This window comes from Peromyscus eremicus, chromosome 5 (genome assembly GCF_949786415.1).
Source record: "Peromyscus eremicus chromosome 5, PerEre_H2_v1, whole genome shotgun sequence".
Classification (NCBI taxonomy): domain Eukaryota; kingdom Metazoa; phylum Chordata; class Mammalia; order Rodentia; family Cricetidae; genus Peromyscus; species Peromyscus eremicus.
The window spans coordinates 15,487,049-15,507,638 of NC_081420.1; the positions used below are offsets into that span (position 1 = coordinate 15,487,049).

Here is a 20,590-nt window from a genome sequence, read left to right on the forward strand (position 1 = left end):
TGTTTTTTGTTTATTTTTTTGTAAAAATGATATACAAACCTACAGAGAAAAATCTATTACGTGAAATTTGGTGACAATTATACATCCCAATTTTATGATTAGTGTATTAGTATTCAGTAGTACTGAGTTAGGTAGTAGTAAGGCTAATGCTGAGGTTTTGGTAGGACCACTTAGTTTGTGTTTCCATGCTGGGTTATAGGCAATGCCTTGAGATGGTTTAATATGGAAGAGACAGTAAGTTTTTTTCTGAGTATGTTTTTCAGAAAACTGTCATCACTATTAAAATCAGCTTGCTCATACTGCCTGCATGGCTACTATGTAGATACAATAAGAGAAGGTAATGACTTGAAAAAAATGTAGAGGAGGGTGACATTTTTTCCATTCTCTTGGGTCTTTCTTGGAAAGTAGTATGATTTAGTGTCAAAACATAGGAGGTTATTATAATGATTTCCACTCAGAGAAAAGCTGGATAGAAACCAAGGCCACGGGCGGGCCAGCACTTGACCCTTCACCTGTCTTAGCGTCCCCTCCAGAGTCTCCCCTGTGAAGCGGCTCCCTCCTTGCTCCCAACCTCTCTTTCTCCACTAGCTGGGACTGCCACCACCTCCTGTTGGTTTCTTGTTTACTTGGTTAAAGCCCCTGACACATTGGGTGTTGATGTTAAAGAAGAGCATGCTATGCATGACAGACAGCCACATTTTATTGATGTCTTACATCACTGTCTCTCAAACCAGGATTCCTCAGAAGCTTGACTCAGCTTTTCCAAAGAAAAGCAAAAATGTGAGTGCCTGGGTCCCCTGCTGGATGAGTAAAGTCAGAGTCTGAAAGGTAATAGAAGGTATCAGGAGAACTTTGGATTCTATAATCTTAAAATCTCTGGAGATGGCTTTTTTACACGAAAATTATAACCATTGTGGTAGAAAGCAGTTTTTTATTTATTTATTTATTTATTTATTTGTTTGTTTGTTTATTTATTTTATTGTTTTTACAAACTACTCTTTTGGCTTTTCATAATGTTTTGTAGGTGTTGTATTATTATGTACCCATTTTCTGGAGCCACAGCTGAGACACAGGGATTACTTGCTTAAAGAGACCCAGCTGATTCATAGCATAACTCTGAGCAGAACACCAATCTTTTGGCTGTCCTGCAATGATGTCTCCTCCCCATAACACACTCTCCATAGACTGGAGGGTAGGGCAGCACACACGGATAGGGCAGGTATTATTGTGGGCAACAACTTAGGTTAAAATTCTTTCGTTGGTCATGTTTTTGGTGTTCTGTCTAAAAATTCATCACTAAACCCAAGGACATATGGATAATCTTCTGTATTTTATTCTAAAATATTTAAAAAACCTTTTTCAATTTCATTCTCCAGTGTTTAATTTTGAGATAAGTTTTGTGAAATGTATAAACTCTGGGTCTAAATTGACTTGGGGAGTGGGGCATATGGACATTCAATTATTCCAGCATCATTTATCAAAAACTACCATCCTTTCTAGTGGCCCTGGCCAAAGGGCTTTGCAGTTCTTGGTGTGGGGAGACAGTTCAGTTGGTGAACTACTTTCTGCGTCAGCTTGGAGATCTGAATTCAGATCCCCAGAAGGCTTGTAAAAACCAGACGGGATAGCTTGTGCTTGCAAAGTGGAGACACATGGATCTCTGGAGTTTATTGGCAACCCAATCTAGCCAATAGGTGAGCTGAGAGACCCTTGATGATACTTCATGCTGACCTCTGGCCTACACACACACACACACACACACACACACACACACACACACACACACACACACACCAAAGCCCCCTGGGGATTCTTGATCCTTGTTGAGGACTTCATCTCTGCTCTTTTTCCTTTTCTTCCTTTCTTTTCTTTTTTTTTTTTTCTTTTTGAGACAGGGTCTCTCTACATAGCCCTGGCTGTCCTAGAACTCACTATCTAGAGGTAGACTGGCCTCCACCTCACTCTGCCTCCTGAGTGCTGGGATTAGAGGCATGTGCCACTCCTCTCTGATACTCCGCCACGCCCAGCTGGTCTCCTTTTCTTAAAGACAGACAAATCAGTCCAGCATTTCACAGCTATTTGCTTAAGATTCAAAGCCCACCTTCTTAGGAAAGAACACAAAATAAGCTGTAGATTAGAGTAGAGAATGGCATAACCCACAGGGGTAAGGTGGAAGGAAAGCCGTCCACAGTGAGGTTACACTCTGCTGTAGAGACAGAGAAACCTGGTCTCAGACTCGACTCCACCACTCTGTCTTTTGCATGCCTGTCTTTTCCCTGGAAAGTAAGATGTGTGTTCTAATATACAGGCCAGGTTTCTAATCATACACTCCTTTTGGGGATCTAGATCATAGCAGGAGCCGTGAGCACTTCTCTCTGCATACAGCAAGCATGTCCTTTGAGAACCGCTTCATGAGGATTATGGAGTGGCTGATCTGTCTCATGACACTTAAATCCATGGGGCTGAAAGCCAAGACATACACGTGTACACACACACACACACACACACACACACACACACACACACACAGAGAGAGAGAGAGAGAGACAGAGACAGAGACAGAGACAGAGAGACAGAGACAGATCTCCGCTCCCCCCCATCCCCAGGGCCTTCTGCTTCCAATCCTCTCACATTCCGTCATTTGTAATCACCCCTCCTTGCCTTGCATTTTCGGCCCAGGCACTGACGGACTTTGTCTGCTTATCCTAACTTGAATCAGTGAAGCCTCTTTCTTTCTACTTAGGACGCCAGATCTGCCCTCCCTCTCATGCCCCCTTCTCAATGTCTCCCTCCAACTCTCTGCCTGCGGCTGACCACACTCCTTCATTCTCAAGAACATACCGCTTATCTCTTTCCCATGTTGGAGGCAGCCAAAGGCTTTTAGATAATGAAAATCTCTCCTCTGCAGTTTTGAGCTACAAAGAATTTGCTAGATCTGCTGGTACAGAGCTAGCACTTGTGTTCTGCAGTTCTTGGAAGGTCAGGGGTCAACCATGAACATGGTCACGTGAAAATATGAAAATGATGATAATATAGCATGAGGAGTAGCACTTACTGGCAGAGTGAGGAGAGGCCGCAAAGATTTCCCCAAAAGGGTTAGCAGCTGAATCTTGAAAGATAGTTGGGAATTTAATAGTCAGGCCTGGGAGTTCGGGGGTCCAGGCAGGGGTAACGCTGCGTGGGAGGGAAGGAAGCATGGAAGAGCATGCACAGATAGATCGGGTTGACTTAGCTGGTTTGGCTGGCAGGGCAGATGCCTCTGGCCCCCACCCTTACAGTTCCACATTCCAGGTGTAGCTTTCCCGGGACTGTTCTCTCCCTGACACTCAGGGATCAATCATACTCTGTCAAGACGTGAGAGATAAGCTAACTTAACACATTCAGGATGAGATCTTAGGTACAGTGGGAGCATAAAATGTGTGCGCAATGACACTCGGGAGTGAGGAGAGAGGACAGTGGGAACGAGCACTCTCATCATTCCCATCATCATGGATCTCATGTATCCAGGTTGGTTTTGAACTCACGGTGTAACCTGAACTAGAATCCTCTTGCCTCTGCCTCCTTGGATATAAGCAATAGCTGTTTACACCCAGTTTATGTGGAGCTGACGTTTATGTGGTAAATTCCCCCGGGGCTTCTGTCGTGCTGGAGAAGCGCTTTACCAACTGAATGATATCCCCAGCCTGGAGATGACTCATTTGGTGCCCAGATGATCAGGTATGCTGGTCCAGGGAACTGGACATTACCTCATCGGAAGAGAGGTGGGCAAGCTTTGTGGCTGCGTTCACCGGTGATAGCAAAAAGAGGAAGAGAGAGAAGACAGAGTTCAGGAGACGGAACTGCAGAGATGGCTCAGGAGATAACATCACTGGCTGATCTTCCAGAGGACCCGGGTTCAGTTCCTAGCACCCACATGGCAGCTCCCAGCCATCTATAACTCTGGTTCCAAGAGATCTGACTTTTTTTTAGGCTTCCAGGGCATAGGCATGCAAGTGGTGTGCAGGCATACATTTGGGCAAAACGGCCATACGCATAAAATAAAATAAAATAAAATAAAATAAAATAAAATAAAATAAAATAAAATAAAATAAAATAAAATAAAATAAAAGAGAGAGAGAGAGAGAGAGAGAGAGAGAGAGAGCGCTCAGGAGGTGATACTGAATCCAGATGCGAAATGGAAAGGCCATGAAGAGAGGTAGCAGAGATCCTGGGAGGTTGGCCTGAGGTTGTGAGAGAGCTTTATAGTCATTTTTATGATGGAGTCAAGTGACACAGTCAAGTGCTTTTCTCAGATTTCTGACCTGTAGAGAGGTTCCATCAGTCAAGATAAGGAATGCACCAGAAGAGCAAGTCTGGGGAAGACATTTAAATCTATTGCTTCTTAGAGGCAGGACGGACCAGAGAGCAGTCGATACAGTGGCTTGAAGCACTCGTGGAAGGGCAAAGGGTGACTGAACAGGAGTCCTGAGGTGAAGCTGTCTGAAGGAGGCATGGTTCACTCCACCAGATACTTTACAAGGTACCAGGGGCCATAGGGGGAAAGGCAGAGGTGGTCTTCAACCTCAGGGAGCCTCCTTCTTTCCAATACGACCTCGGACTCAGGTTCAACATGTCTGAAAAGGGTTTCTGAGGATGGCTGCTCTTTGCCTGTTAAAGTTTGTGCTGTTTCCTGGGCTTTCTCTGATGTTTGACATACAAATGAGAACATCTTCCTTCTCTTTGTCTTTCTTGAGGTTACTTGCAAGGTTCAAACAGCGTACTAGGATTTTCTAAACACAATAATCCATTTACCTGTTCTTTTGTTTTGTTTAATCCTGCCTTGTGCTTAAATATGACATGCTTGATTAGAATCATCCAAGAAAGGTGGGGAGGGGTTTGAAAGAAAAGGGGTGAGAACTTGTGGACATTACCAATTTTAGGAATTAAAGACTGGAGAGAATGGAGGAAAATTCATACAGCTTTTTATTTTTTTCAAGTGAAAAAGGCCCTTTCAAAAGTCATTTTCCTCTCTGTTTGCCATGTGTGGTGGTGCACAGCCGTGATTATAGCCACTCAACTGACTGAAAAACTTATGTATTTTTAAGCTAATATTTAAGGAAATATTTCAGCAGATGTTTAAAATATTCAAGAGATATTTAAGATATTTGAGTATTTAAGAAACATGGATCTGTAGGAAGAACCATTAGATTTAATACCTTGGGAATTAAAACTTGGAACAAAAGACGTAATTATAAAGTTTGACGTTAATATGCATGTCAGAAGTGCCAATTGGCATTTTTATATCATGAAGAATTATAAAATGCTCACTAAGTCAATGATAATATCTTTGTTCTCTATGAGCTTTCATAGAATCCTGTAGAAAGTTACCATCTGAAATAGGGAATTTCTTATGGGAAAAATTCCACACACCAGTGGATTCATATATAGAAAGTGTCTTGGGTCTCCTTATTTAGACGATTGAAGTTCAAATCTTCTCTGGTCCTATTTTAGTTAATGAAATCTGGGTAATACATTTTGTTTTTCCCACTCAGAAACAGTAGTGTTTGCCTTTTTTTTTTTTAATGGAGTCAGAGGAACTCAGAGAGGCTTTCCAAGTCAACCTTGGATTTTCTACCTCTTTTCCCGTACTGGCAGCGCCTTGCGTCAATCACTTTGCTTGGGTGTGTGTGTAGAAGGCCTTTGGTAAAGCAGTCCAGGCCCAAGTTTTAGTACAAAGAGATTTTTTTCCTTTTTCCTTTTCTTTTCTTTCTTTCTTTCTTTTTTAAGAGCTGGGATAGGAAGTAAACTTGAACGCAAACATACTAGGAAGATGTACCCAAGATGTACAGTGTTCCCAGGGAAGCCTGTGAGACCTGAGGTTGTCACCCCTCAATCAGATGGTTCCCATTTGTGAACAGTGTCTCTGGCATTGAACATATGCACTAAATCTTGTTCTAGGTAGAGCTGGAACTGAAGTCAGTTTTACAGTCTTGTGGGCAGTGGCTCTAATTAAGAAAACCAGTACTTCACAGAATATCATGGCTTATAATGAAAGAAGTCATGTGGGTCTGAAGCCTACTGAGGACAGCCCTATTAAGATTCACTCAGAAGCCGAAAATTAATTTCCTGGACTTAACAAAAGGCAGTGGGAAGGCTTCCCTTCCTCATAAGCCTGGAGGGTGGGTGCTTGGCCCTGTGGAGACCTAAGGGCTGTGTGGGCTGATTAACATGTATATAATTAATATGTGCCAACTAGAAAGGCAAAGGCAATCTGATTCGATTCTGCACCACTGTGAACTGTTTTCTTTCTGTGTTCATTATGCACTTTTCTTTTTTTGGATCTAGTCTTCTCTGGGCACCACCTTCTTCGGGTGTAGCATCTCTGCTTCCTGTCCTAACAGACACCATCAGGTAGGAAAGCCAGCCCCATTCACACCGGATTTTCTTCCTGTTCACATCACTGTTTTAAAGACACATTTTTCACCCCATGGTTAGGAACATGGTAAATAATTGAGGCGATCCATCAAGGGACATGTTCCTGATAATGAAAAATTGCATAACTCGGTGCAAGTCAATTAAAAACCACAAACTTCAGATCCTTTTTCTCAGTGAAGATTGATTTATTAGTACAGGAGGCATCTAATACAACAGACTGGTTGAAGGTGAATCAAAAATTGTTTAAAGTTCTAAAAATGCAGTAAAGTTTGACAATGAACTTGAGTAGGAATTACACAATACCAAAGTCAGTTCTTTGAAATGAAAAAGCATATATTGTTTTCTTTATCATAAGATGTCTGAGACACCAGGATTTTGTAACAACTTTAGGAATAACATCCTCAGCAGGGGATACTTATTTTCCTTCCTGGGTTTTAAATGAACCTTATTCTTTGGTTTTGCCTATACAATAAAACTCTACAAATTACCAAAAACACGCCAGGATATTTTCTTTTGTTAAGCTAAATATTTGCACAAGTAAAACTTTTCTGGATAAAAGCCTTAAAATGGTTTTTTTTTTCTGGCTGCCTGGTTAGGACACAGGCAATATATTCATAGAATGTGGAATCTTCGACAACTGCATAGATTTTTTTTTTTGTCATTTAATGGGCAGTGGTTGTATTTAGAAATGTCAAATGCTGCTTGGCCCACTGAAGCAACCAAGGGAAAAATACGAACTCTCAGGAACAGGATCTCCAAACTCATTTCTTTCGGTGTTTTTTGTATGCTCAATTATAAATTTAAACACCAATCTGCCTTCTAACACCAGAAACACCAAACACTAATTTTTTTTTCATGAAGATTCAGAGTCCAGCAATGTGACTTTAGACTCTGCCTATCAGCTTAGGTAGGTTCAGCAGTCAGGCATGACAAACAGTCCCAGGGAAGGGCACACGTGACACAGTCCCTCTGAAATTAAACTGCCGAAGAAAAGGAGGACTTGTGCCCTTCTTAATAACAAAGAACGCAATCCTTAGAATTCTTCCGATTTGGAATTCCACCAGTGGTCTAGTGTTTTTGTCCTCATGTGTGAGAAGAATGAGTAATAAAAAAATCAACACAAATCTCATCCAAAGGCAGTCCTTCAACTTTATACCATCAGATACATCAAATTCTAAAACACCGGAGACCGGGGAAGGAGATGACCAGTAAGCATGGTGGTGGCAGGGAGGACATAGGGTTTTAAGAAACCCTCGGTTAATTTTTAACCTGCTCATGTTCATTCTGTTCATTTCTGTTGAGGTATTACCCCTTCAACTGACAGCTAGGGACGGTGACATTTCATATCTCCATAAATGTTTGACTTGGACTTCATAAAAAGTCCCTTGGGTCTATAATACTTTTATTCTTGTATAATCTGAAACAAATCCTTTCCTTTTAAAAATCAAACAGACCACGTTTACACACAGTTCACTATTTACAAAGCACCCAATTAAATCCTACTTAATTCTCCCACTCTAAAAATTCCATCTAACTGGTATGTAAAATACCTATTACATTAAATGTGTGATGTTCACAAACCATGGAGTTAACAGCTCACCTAGAAAATATGACTTTCCCGGAAGGGAAGGGTCCTAAATCAATTCTATGGTGTTAAAGAAATCACACCAGAAGTCACAGTACAAGACAGATAAATCTACTTTTAATTTTCACATGTAAAAGTTACACATCACATGGACAGGAGCTTAGTGGTAACTGACATTGCTATAGTGAAAATCATTTTTATAAAAAAATAATCTAGATGTGGTCATCAGAATTTTTGGTCTACGTAAGTTAATGTTTGAAGATCGACTTTTATCCCTGCTTGAAGGATTTTCCATTATGCTTTTATTTTTCTTCTACTGATGCCTATTAATATTCTTTGGAGGAAGGAGGGCAGAAAATGTCCGTTTCCAAGAGTTTGTCCTTTGGTAGCAAGCAGAGAACATCTTTCATTTCTATGACTTAAATAATCTGTACAGATATGAAACTTCATGACATTATGCTTTAGTGTGAAATGAACGACAAGCATTTTCACTTCGATAAAAGCAGATTCCGTAGACTCCTTAAAGAGCCAAGCATTTCTCCATCCTATATGCGAAATCACTCAATCTATTTTTTGACCTCAGTTCAAAAGGAAAAAAAAAAAACCCACACACTTAATTCTTTATATATTACACCATAAAACCCTGTACTTAAAAACTGATAAGGTATGTTTTCAACATGTACATCTCAAATACAAAGGTTCCCATCTAGGATAAAGAAAACACATCTGGATGGACTCAGACCAGTTTATTTTGTGATTAAACATCTCATGCAGTCATGCAAGACCAGTACCTAAAGCTGTTCCTTCCGAGCCTCAGATACTGGAGACTGGGCAAAACCAAAACCAAATCAACAGCCTGGCCAAACAGAAAACACATCGAAATATTAAGAGCTCTGCAAGGGAGCTGAAAAATAATTTTCCAAAAGAAATATTCCCATAGATTAAAAAAAAACACACACATAATATTTACAAAAAATATTTAATTAAAAATATCTTATAATTACAGTAGTCTATTAAAGCGCATATACTTTCTCACACTTTATAGAACATCTCTATATATACAGGGTATGAAATGTCACTCACTTATCTATACAATATGTAACATTCTTGCAGGGAAAAAGTTCCCTGCCCTGTTATAATCATCTATTTTAAACAATAGATGTAAAACAACATATCTACAATGCTCTGGTATATTAGTAAAGCTTCAAAAACAAAAACAGTTCCCTCGTCACAATGTAGCCTCTAAAGTTGGATTCACTATTGGTCTTCTACTTAGCAGTCTTGTCACACTTAAGCTTCAAAGTTTAACTGCACCTCCAAAAGGGTGATAAAAATAACCATAGAAATGTACAATTCACAGCGGTTATGAAAGAAGAAACAAAAGAGAATACGTACGGAGAAAGCTCGTGAACGTGCAAAAAATTAAAAGTGAATGAAAGTTTTATTATTTTTTCCTCTCTCTCTCTCTCTTGGAATGACGAGACGAGACAACGTTTCTAGAATTGCTGAAGTATTTTCCCTCTTTCCTCCGGTGGCTTTTTTCTCTTAATTTCTGCTCTGGCCCTCCCTTTCTAGGGCTCCTGGCTCGCTCGTGCTCAGGCGGCCGCACACCTGTGGAAGAGGAATGAATAGAGGGGGTGTGTGAACCATCTCGCTGCAGACTAACTGGCGCCACCGACCAAACTCAAGACATGCATGATCAACAACCCAAAACAAACCGCCGGGTCAGACAACACCCGCAGCCCGCAGCTCAGCCAAGCGCCAAGCAGGCAAATGCGGGCTGGGGAAGGCCAGGAGACGCGTTCTGGGGGGCTCTGCCCGCATCTCTCTTTGTGGGTGTCAGGATGCTCTGTGGGGATGAGGGCTGAGAGAACTCGGGACACTGGGGCAGTTTCCACGACCACGAGGGTGCCCTCTCCCAGAGATAGAGGAGACCAGCAGAGCCTGTCGGTCACAGCGAGAGGAACGCGGTGGGGACCGCAGCTGATGAGTCTCAGCAGAGTGACCCCCGAGTTGGAGAGCAAGTGCGGACTACCTCGCTAACTGGGTGGCAGAGAAGGTGTGGGTGTCCACGAGGATTTACGCTCCGAAATGCTGGGAGACAAAGATCGCCACGGTGCCTGGCACCAGCAGTCCCCGGGGACCTGCGACCCTGGTGATCCACCACCCAATTCGGGACCTGAACGCTCACCTGGCCAGCGCGGCTCAGCGGCACAGAATGCTGTCGCTCTGCTTGTTCACGGCGCCGGCCTGGAACAGCAACCCAACACCAAGGGAAAGGTTAGGGTGTGCAGACAACGCCGTCGCCACCGCCCGGGAGCTGTCCTGGGAAACTAGGCAGACGCGCGGAGTCCCCACCCCAGCCCGAAGCTGGGGAAGCCCCCTGAGCTGCAAGGGACAGTCCTGGAGACGCAAGGCTCCAGGTCCCTACCGGCTCCTGCACCGGCACTTGCGATCACCCAGCCCAGCAGGCGGCTCCCAGAGGAGATCCGGGAAGCCGTTGCTATTCCCTGGGAGAAGGGAGACCACCCCTGTCTGGCCGCCGGGCCACCCACCGCCCTCGCTATGCCCGGGGGTAGGGGGGTGCCCCCCCGAGGGTTCTCACCGGGTCAGTGTTGAGCGCGGTGAGCGGGGTCCGCGGCGGCGCGACCGGACAAGCCCCGGTCGGGTGGAGCGGTGGCGCGGGCGGTGGCGGCTGTCTCAGCAGAGCAGGGTGCGTCTCCAGCGCCAGCTGCAGGTCCAGGATGTAGTCGATAACGTGCTGCAGGATCTCCACTTTGCTGACTTTCTTGTTCGGCGGGATGGTGGGCACGAGCCTCCGCAGGCGGCTGTAGCAGTCGTTCATATCACACTGCAGGCACAGCGCCGGCTCGTCGGCCGCCGCCTCGGCCGCTTTGCAGCGCGCTGCCGCCACGGCGGCGGCAGCGGCCGCCGAGCCACCCAGGCTGTGGCCATGCTCGGCCAGGCAGCGTAGCGCCAGCTCCCCGCCGCCGCAGCCCGACGGCGCCTTTCGGCCCGAGGGGCGCACCGGGCTCACCGCCTTCATCGCGCGCGTCCTGCGCGAGGAGACCCGCTGGGGGACTAGCGGTCGAGCGAGCTCCCGGTCTCCGCCCGCGATGCGCTTTGCTCCCCTCGCCTGTGCGTCCGGCGCGCTCGCAGCACTGGGCGACCCCGAGCCTCAGAAATCGACGGGAGAGGGTCGCTCGGGGTTTGGGCAAGCGGATCTCAGTTCCCAGTGAGCGACACTCGACCCAAAGCAAAAGACAAGAAAAATCAAAAGCCCCGGAAGAAAAATAAAGTAGCCCACCCTGGTCTGAGTCGTTCCCTTCCGAGCTCCGACTAAGGTGGATCGCCGCCACGGCACTCCCCTAGCCGGCGACTACCCTCTCGAAGTAACGACTCCCAACCGCGCCTCCCCGCTCAACGCCTTCGCCGGGCTCGCGGCGCAGCGGTATTTGTAGAGCCGCGCGCCCTGGGGGCGGGGCCAGCGCGCGGGCCGGGTCGCCCGGAGAACCGGACTCGGGCGAGCTGTGCGCGCAGGCGGTGGCGCGGAGGGAGGTGGCGAGGGCGGGGCGCCGGGCAACCCGGGGGTGGAGGGTGGGAGGGTGAAATGGGCGGGGGGTCGGGAGTGACCAGCCAATCAGGAGACCAGTGCCACCTCGGGGAATGACGCTCGGGCCAATGGGAAGGGCACTCCATTCCGTCAACGCTGTGGGAGGGGATCTGAGAAAATGAGAACTGGGTGGGAGTCGAGCCAGGATGGAGAGTGCCCGAGGGAGGGGAAGAGACCGAGAGAAGTTCCTGCGAAGAACTAGGGGAATGTGCTGGCTGGAATGTGTTCTCCACGGGCCCAGGATGCCGAGAGACTATACGCCTTGCTCGCAGGTCCCTGTCATTCTTCAAAGTGGGGAGCTCAGCTCCCAGGCACCCGTTTCTAAGATTCTAGTGTCTTCAGAAGGACTTGCTTTCAAGAAGCACGTTGATTCATTTGTCTGTGTTACTCCCCCCCCCCCCCTTGGTACCATCATTCATCTTTCACAATTGCGGAGCCCATATGATTGAATGGAATGGGTAGCCTTTCCATATGCATGTATGCGTATATATGCACGCTAAAGCTTAGCAAAAGAAAAAATACAAGAAAAGATTGCCGGAAGCTGGATCAAATGCAGGGTTTCTGATGAAGGGAAATACACATAAAACAAGATCCAAGATCGTGGTGGGTCTTTCTTGGACTTGTCCAGAAGCAGAAGTGGGCTTAAGACATGCAATTGCTTTGCGGGCGTTAAATTAGAGCACGCAAAAATTAAAAAATGCACGGACACGATCATGACATATAATATTAATCTGATTCATGTAAAATTTATACCTGTAACTTAATTTAAACCGTTAATGCATGGCTTCACATATTTCAGGGCACCTTGCTTTGAATAAGGAGATAAGAATAGTTCAGAGGCTTCCCTGTATGGCTACAAAATATTAACATTCACATCTCCAGACCCTGTGCCCCTGCTTGGGCCCCACCCTGCTACAAGGCCTGTTCCTTTAAGGAGGGTGTGTGTGTGTGTGTGTGTGTGTGTGTGTGTGTGTGTTAGCAATTTAACAACAACAACAAAAAAACAGTTCTTCAAGTTGTCAAAAATAAGTGTTGCTTGTGTGTCCCCTTCAAGAAAAAAAAGAGCTCTTTGGATAGCAAATGAGCATAAAATCCACAGCTCACAGGAAATGAATTTTGAGTGCTTTCCCCCTACAAGCCCTCCCACCTTTAGACACGCTTGGAGATGAATTAACCCGAGAATTTTCTTCCTTCCCATACATGACATGGACTGGTGCCTTCATTTTCACTGATAATTGAAAGAGATGTGGTCTTCATTTCTTCTGGCCACCCCTGGATGGGCTTCACTCTCCTCCTGCCTGCCTCTCAGAACTCGAGTACCCGTACTAGGCAGGTACATTGTTTTGCCATGTGTGTACATTATGACTATTTGGCCACTATTTTCCCAGAGTGCATTCCTTTCTTCCTGATGAAATGGAGTGGACTATTAAATATCAGTTTCAAAGATGGATACCACAATCTTCCTCTCCCCAAATCCTTAGAGGCCACTGTCCCTAATTATTGGAAACAAATGACATTCTTGTTTGCTTTTGTGCACAGTCTCCATCCACACTTGCTGAGAAAATCAGTTACAAAATGCAAAGTAGCATTCTCTCCCAAAGTCCTATACATTCTTAATATAAACACACACAGAAGGAAATACTGTGAATTTAGATAGAAAATGGGGAGGGAGTCCAAGTAGACAAAAGCTAGTGTATTTGTTATCACCACATTTGATACTAGAAATACATATACATATATACATACACACATACATGCATACATACATACATACATACATACATATGGGTGTTCGATCATGTTTTTTTGAAAAACCTCACTATGTCCAGAGCACACAGAATGTATCAAAAGTTTATCTAGGCTAACCTTATCAGCAATAAGACTAAAGTTGTAAATATGTGACAAGTCTTCTTGGATTTTGCTGTCTCAGAGATCCACACCTTACCTGTGGTGAACATCAGTTCTAGGACTTGTTGTAGGGCAGGGCTTAAAGGTAGAAGTATTGAGCTACCATGATGCAGCAAGTTCGAAGGAATGATCTTCACCAGATGATGAAGAATGCCCAGGAAAAATGTGATCCCCGAACCCTGTCGATGCAGAAGGCAGAGGCAGCTATTGTATGCTTCGTTTTGAATCAGGAGGCATGAAGACAATAAAAAATTAAAGTGCTACATAAAACAGTAAACAATGGGATTACAGAATATGATCTTGTGCTTTTAGGCCTATGAAACCAAAGAACACTGGAGTTCATGCAGCGTGTTTTCTTTTTAAATTTTGAGGCATAGACATTTAGATGACAGAAAAACTGGAGTAAAAAAAAAAATTCTGTGTTCAGTAATTACCAGAATTTGAATTAACCTTGTAAGTTGTTACCACTACTGCTTCAAGGAAGAAACATAGCTTGCCCATGACTCTTCCTTTTCAGAAAAATGTTATACTCACACTTGTAAAAATGAGGTAGGCTAGTCCAAACTCATTGCTATGGAAGTGCTAGAGACTCAGAATTTACCTCAATGGAAATCCAGAATGAAACAATTCATTGATTATCAGGGAGCTTTGGTGATGAGGGACATGTATACACCCACTCGAGATGAAGAGATCTGCGGGGCTGTCTTGAGGGACGTTCTAATGTTCATCAGACCCTTGCTGAACACTTAGACTTCTGTTGTCCCAGTGTTTACAAGAGCACCAAAAACGTTGCACTGTTTAGCTTGTAAGTCCTTTGAAGCCTGTATCCTTCTTTCTCTAAGGCCTGCAAGGGACCAGCAGGTTGGTCCAGACACACAGAAACACATGTGTTCCCGTGTCCTACTTTCCTGTAGATGTTAGAAGTGGCCACAGGAGACACATGCATTCTTTCAGGACACTGGGAACCATTATGGATTCTCTGGCTGGAATGTCCCTTGCTCCAAAAGAGTGAGCTAGGGAATTACAAGTCAAGTTCAAGGCTGTTCTTACTAGGCACTTGCACACTTACTTGTGTCAGGGCTGTTGTTGTGCATCTAGGAAACACTGACAACTTCTTGGTGTACTTGGTCGTAGAAAAGTCAAGTAAGAAGAGCACCTTACATATTGAATGTGAATAGGCAGATGTGGTCATCAAAGATGCCTTATTTGGGAGACTTTTAAGGCATTAGAAGTAGGTGAATTTTCAAAAGCATTTCTCATATTAAAGCCAGAAAAAAAATGGGAAGGAAGAGATAAATTTTAGTGAACGCTAATAGTCTGCACTCACTTTAGGCTCTCAGCTTAATACTTCATATTATTGAGTACCTGTAGAACTTTTATGTTTATGATACATACACTTCAGTAAATATATACTGTGTGATCTCCCTACAAAAATTAATGTTAAGTCCTGAGGACTATGTCTGGCATCTTACAAGTGAGCAATGTTAAAATTTATTGTTAATTTTGGCAAATATTATCTCCTAATCTCTGCTTTTTGTTCACTTAACAGTCTCTTTGGGGAGCAGTTGTTTGTATTTCATTTTCACGAAGTTGAGTTTATCAGTTTACTCTCTTAGGAATCTAAGCCATTTCTTTTCTAACACAAGGTAAGGAGGTTTTCTCCTATGTTTTCCTCTAAGTGTCCAGTATTTCCAGGCAGGTCAGCTTTCATGGGGTGCAACTTCTGAGCACACAGAGGGTCACATAATTGGAAGGGCCCCTGAGAGCCACAGCACTCTTGAGTTGCCATCTTGAAATTCTTAGCCGCCATCATTTATTTACTTATTTGTTTACTTTGCTTGTTTTTGAGACAGGGTCTCTTTAGCTGAGGCTGGCTTCAACCTCACTGTTTGGCAGAGGCTAGACTTGAGCTCCTGATTATCCTGCTGGGATTATAGCTATGCATCGCCATGCATGGCTGTTTTAGCAATATTTGAACACGAGAAAGTGAGTTTTGGTTTTTCATTGGAATCCACAAATTAGGTGCTTGGTCATTGTTTTCTGCAGTGTGTTTAAGTCTATAATCTTTCTGTTTCATATATAGTACAAGATAATGCCAGAGGTCAACACTTGATGCATTTTGGTTCAATTGTTCTAGCCAAAGAGACCATCCTTTGTTCCTGGCATTGCCTTGATACTTCCTTCAAATCAGTGTTGTTCTACACCTAGCCTTGAAACTCTGTTCCCTTGACCTGCTTGTTTTTATGCCACAACCATATTGTTTTGATCAGGGAATCTTTATGATGAGCCTGGAAAGCAGCTAGTGTTGGATAACATGATCTTCTAATGCATTTTGGTTTGGGGCTGTCCTGGCTGGGTACACTGCATTTCCATTTGACTTTTAGAATCCATTTTTGAAGTTCTTTCCAGAAGAGTTATATAAAAAAAATACAAGGACTGAAAGTGACTCAGATATAGGTAGAGAACTTGCCTCTCGTGAATAACACACACACACACACACACACACACACACACACACACACACACACACACACACACACCTATACCAAGGAAAAGTAAAGTGCTCTCAAAACTCAATAATAAGAACCTGCGAAGGGCCGGGCAGTGGTGGCGCACGCCTTTAATCCCAGCACTCTGGAGGCAGAGCCAGGCGGATCTCTGTGAGTTTGAGGCCAGCCTGGGCTACCAAGTGAGTTCCAGGAAAGGCGCAAAGCTACACAGAGAAACCCTGTCTCGAAAAACCAAAAAAAAAAAAAAAAAAGAACCTGCGAAGTGTTGGGATTATTCAGAGAAACTGGAACTATCAGACACTGCTGGTGGGAATGTGAGTGACCATGAAGATATGAAGAGGTGGGAGAAGGGTGGATCCGTCCATCATTTCCCTCACTCTCTATCATGTTGCTATGAGTCAGGTATCACAGCATTAACCAAATGCTGGGAAGCTGCCTTCTCAAGCAGGCACAAGGCAGATATTAACTGACTGTGACAGCTAGCATTGGCTCTCCCATCTCTGGCTGTGAATTCGTTCTGCTAGAACCCACATCTTCTCCTAAGGTCTCAGACTTCTGCAGTGCCATGCTTCCAGGTCTTGAGGACCCAACCCAATCATTTGAAAGGCCTTGCCTTTGTGCAGTTGCTAGATCCATGTTCTGCCTCTGGGATCCACCCTGGCTGTAGCCTCTGCTGACTAGATTACCTCAAATTTGCAGCTGCTTTGGGGGAACACCCAGTGGGTGGGGAAGATAAGCCGCTTCATCAGGGCTCCAAGAGGGATCAGGAGATAAAAGGGTTTGCTCAGCAAGCTTGATGACCTGAGATTGATCCCTGGAACCTACAGTGGAAGGAAACACACACACACACACACACACACAGAGTTTGGAAAAGAGGCCCTATCATTTCATGTTAAGGGTGTGCTACCATTTTTTCCTTCTACACACTTTCCTTGGGAAGAAGGCAGGATGAAGTGTCCCTTTTATGCCTCCCACAGCAGAATTTTCCAATAGGTACCGTATTTTTTTTCACTAAAATTTTATGGTATGATCTGTGTAAGTCTTGTGTCATCTAACAACAAGAAGATTCACGAGGCAGACTGAAGATTTCCTACTCTGGAAGCCCCAGGAAAAGGCCAGTCAATAAACAATGGTTATAACAGTACACATGGGATACTCACTACCCCCCAGTGTCTATGCCTTCAATGAAAAGGGCTTATACTAGGGAAACGGTTGTGGAGACCCCAATGAGATAAGTACTTGTGTTAGTTCCTCATTGTCCTTTAGCAGAGAAATTCGAGACCAGAATTATTATTATTATTACAATTAACTCATCTCAGCGGATCCTGGTGTGCATCTGTCTGCTGCTTTCCCTCTTGACCCAGTTATTAATGCTTGAAAAGCCATCACCAAAAATGAAAGGCCTTTAACTCTATTTCCTTCTCTTCAAAAGAGAAGATAGAATAATTCCATGCTGGAGGAACTTGTTCTTAAATGCATTTTAACTACTCAGAGGAAAAAACAAAATAGTGTTTTACAGCATATAACTGAGTAGTGAGGTTCCTCTGCCCACATCTGCATCGACGGAGAGAAACTACATTTCTATTTTGTTGATATCTAGGTCAAGGTTGATAGGAGCAGATGCTGTGTTCAAGAGAGTTGTATCTCTTTTCCCCTGGAGAGGAACTGGGGGAATATTTTTGTAGACGCCCCCAGTTGGTTATTAGTGGATGTTGGGGAGACTGTGATATCAAAGATCTTCATCCTCTTAGGAAATAACAGTACAGTCAACAAAAGGTATGAAAACTCACTTGTATGTGAAATCATCAAAGCAATTGTTTTTTTTTTTTTCCCGACTAGCAAAGCACATGTACAACAAATCCCTAAAGAACTTCCAGGTGAAGAAGAGTTGGAGGACAGGGAACTGGCTTGACTCTGAGCTCCGTCAGCTTTTGGTGGCTCTCTATCCAACAGTCCAGGCACAGCAAACTATGTCTTCAGAGCAGTGCTGTGTGAAACAGCTCTTCAATAGAAACGGATCAAGTGCCAAGTGCGTGGCTTTGTGAGGTGTTTTCAATGAAAATGTCTCCTACAGGCTCAGCCTTTCAACACTCGGTGCCCAGTTGGTGCTGTTTGGGGAGAGTCAGCCTTGCTGGAGGAGTGACATCCCTAGGCTCCCACTTTGAGAGTTTACCCTCTCTCCCACTTCCAGTTCTCTCTCTGCTTTGTGCTTGCAGGTAAAGATCTGACCTCTTAGCTTCCTGCTACCATTGCCTGCTGCCATGCTGTCCCTGTTCTAAAGCCTCCAACCCTCTGGAACTGTAAGTCAAGATAAACTCTTCTGGCGTGATAAAAGACCATGACCAAAAGCAACTTAAGGAAGAAAGTTTATTTTGGCTGATGATTCCATAGAGAGAGAGAATCCATCATGGCTGGAAAGGCAGGCATGGCAGCTGGAGCAGGAAGCTGAGAGATCAATCACACCTCAATCAGAAGCAGGAAGCAGAGAGAGAGAGAGAGAGAGAGAGAGAGAGAGAGAGAGAGAGAGAGAGAGAGAGAGAGAGAGAACAGGAAGCAGGAGAAGGCTGTAAGCCTTCAAAGCCGACCCTTACTGCCATGCTTCCTCCAGCAAAGTTCTATCTCCTAAAGGCTCCTTAACCTTGCCAAACAGCACCAGCAACTGGCAACCATGTGTTTAAATACATGTGACTATGGGGGACATTTCCATCCAAACCACCATATGTGTAATTCTCTGTTTACATTGTTTTAAAAATAAATAAAATGAGTGTTATTAGGGGGAAATGTGATATTTTCTGTGACAACATGGAAAAAATGAAAGTGTGTTTCATCAAGTACTATGGGCATTAAGAATAATTTGATATTAGAGGAATTGACTGACATATTTCTTTTTGTAAATATCAGTCATGAATCTGTTCCATTTTTATCAGTAATTTATAACCTGTAACACGCAAGATGCTTTTGCTTCTTGGCAGATGGTTAAGTGCGTGATACTTGAGGGCAGTATTGTCCACTAATGTTTCTCCCAAACTGTCATCTTTTCTCTGGGAACAGAGTTGGAAGAATGGTAACAGTCTCTTCATCCAGCTTCTCGAAAACACACAGACTGACATGAAAACAAAGGACATTCACATGCTCCTGTGCAGGAATAACCTGTCTTGTGAAAACCAATGATAAACGTGCTTAAGCCCTCCAATTATAAATCCTGCCAAACCTAACCCCTCCTCCCTACTTCGTGTATACACGTCTATATGTTTGTGTGCACGTGGGCACATGTGTGTGTATGAGTATGTGGAAGCTGGAGGGAGCTGGCTTCTGACACTCTTCACCTTGTGTTTTTGAGGCAGGCTCTCTCACTGATCCTGGAACTCTCAGATTCAGCAAGACTGGCTGATGGGTGAGCTCCATCTCACTGTCTGCCTCCCTAAAGCTGGGATTACAGGTGGTAGCCATTACACATGCCTTCTAGTGTGTCCTGGGGATCCCAAGTCAGGTCCGTGTGTTTGTTCGCCAAGCGCTCTATTGACTGAGCCACTCACCAGCCCCACTGAGATCATCTGCTAGCTAATTGCCAAAACTGTTTCAACTGAATTAAATTTAGTTCTAGTTAATCTGACACAAACTTGCCCTGTTCATCTATTATACAACAGAATTGAACTAAAAAAGAAAGCAAGTTCTCACTTATTTTCAAGATTTACTGACCCTGGTGAATCTTGCTATTTAAAAAAAACACGGAAACAAATTCAGCTATTGTGACATACCATGTTCTGTGCAGCAACACAGGCCTGGAGAGGACAGAGCTGGGGCAAAATCGAACCACGCAGAATAACTGCCGCTGGAGGTCGAAGGGCGACTCCATTGGTGGAAGGTGTTCCGAGCAGTGGGAGCAGTGTGTGCAGATGCTCAGAGGGTAACCATTAAAGTTCCTGTCCCCTGCTTCGGTTTCAGCTTCAGCACTGGTTCCCTTATACTCTCTCAGTGCTTTTCTTCCTCATCCCATGACGGTTCTTCCCGCTGAAAGGCTTTTCCATCTACCCTTCTTCCATAGGACTTAGTGATACATCGCCTCTTCATCCAGGAAGCTGCCTACCTCTCATTCACTCCCCAAATAAAACCAATGTCACCGGTTTTATATTATACAATAAAGTATATATATATATATATATATATATATATATATACACACATATACACACACACGTATATATATATATATGCTGTAAAAAAGGAAATACAGACCAACATACAGATTAAAATAAAGCCTACCCATAAATCATATCTGTAAATAGCCTTTGTTATTTTATTACCTGAATTTCCAGTTTTCCACCATATGTATATGTCATAAAATATAAACAGTCATAAAATAATGTGACTATTCTCTCTGGAATGAAAAGTTGTAGTGCAGTACTTGTAAATCTCATTTTTCACTTCATATAATGTGAAATGTTTCCTAAATGATAGTTACTTGTTTGTGTCCTAATTTTTATGATTGCATCATGTTTTCTTACATGGATAATCATAACTTATTTAATAAACATAACATTGCAAATATTCATATTGTTT

At 43.8% G+C, this 20,590-nt stretch overlaps 1 protein-coding gene across 1 annotated transcript; it reads right to left on the reverse strand.

Annotated features, from left to right (window-relative positions):
* Positions 1–6,575: 6,575 nt before the first annotated feature.
* On the reverse strand, positions 6,576–11,513 carry Id4 (inhibitor of DNA binding 4). The gene is made up of 3 exons (XM_059262989.1): positions 10,605–11,513; positions 10,191–10,249; positions 6,576–9,610 (listed from the first exon to the last, which is right to left on the reverse strand). Exons 1-2 carry the CDS (start codon positions 11,043–11,045, stop codon positions 10,205–10,207), a joined length of 486 nt encoding a protein of 161 aa, XP_059118972.1. The 5' UTR covers positions 11,046–11,513; the 3' UTR covers positions 6,576–9,610; positions 10,191–10,204.
* Between the last annotated feature and the right edge of the window lie 9,077 nt (positions 11,514–20,590).

Coding starts and splice junctions, on each gene's coding strand:
- Id4 (XM_059262989.1), bottom strand. CDS start 11,045: ATGAAGGCGGTGAGCCCGGTGCGCCCCTCGGGCCGAAAGGCGCCGTCG. Junction 10,250..10,604: donor CCGCGCTCAACACTGACCCG/GTGAGAACCCTC, acceptor TTGCTGTTCCAG/GCCGGCGCCGTGAACAAGCA.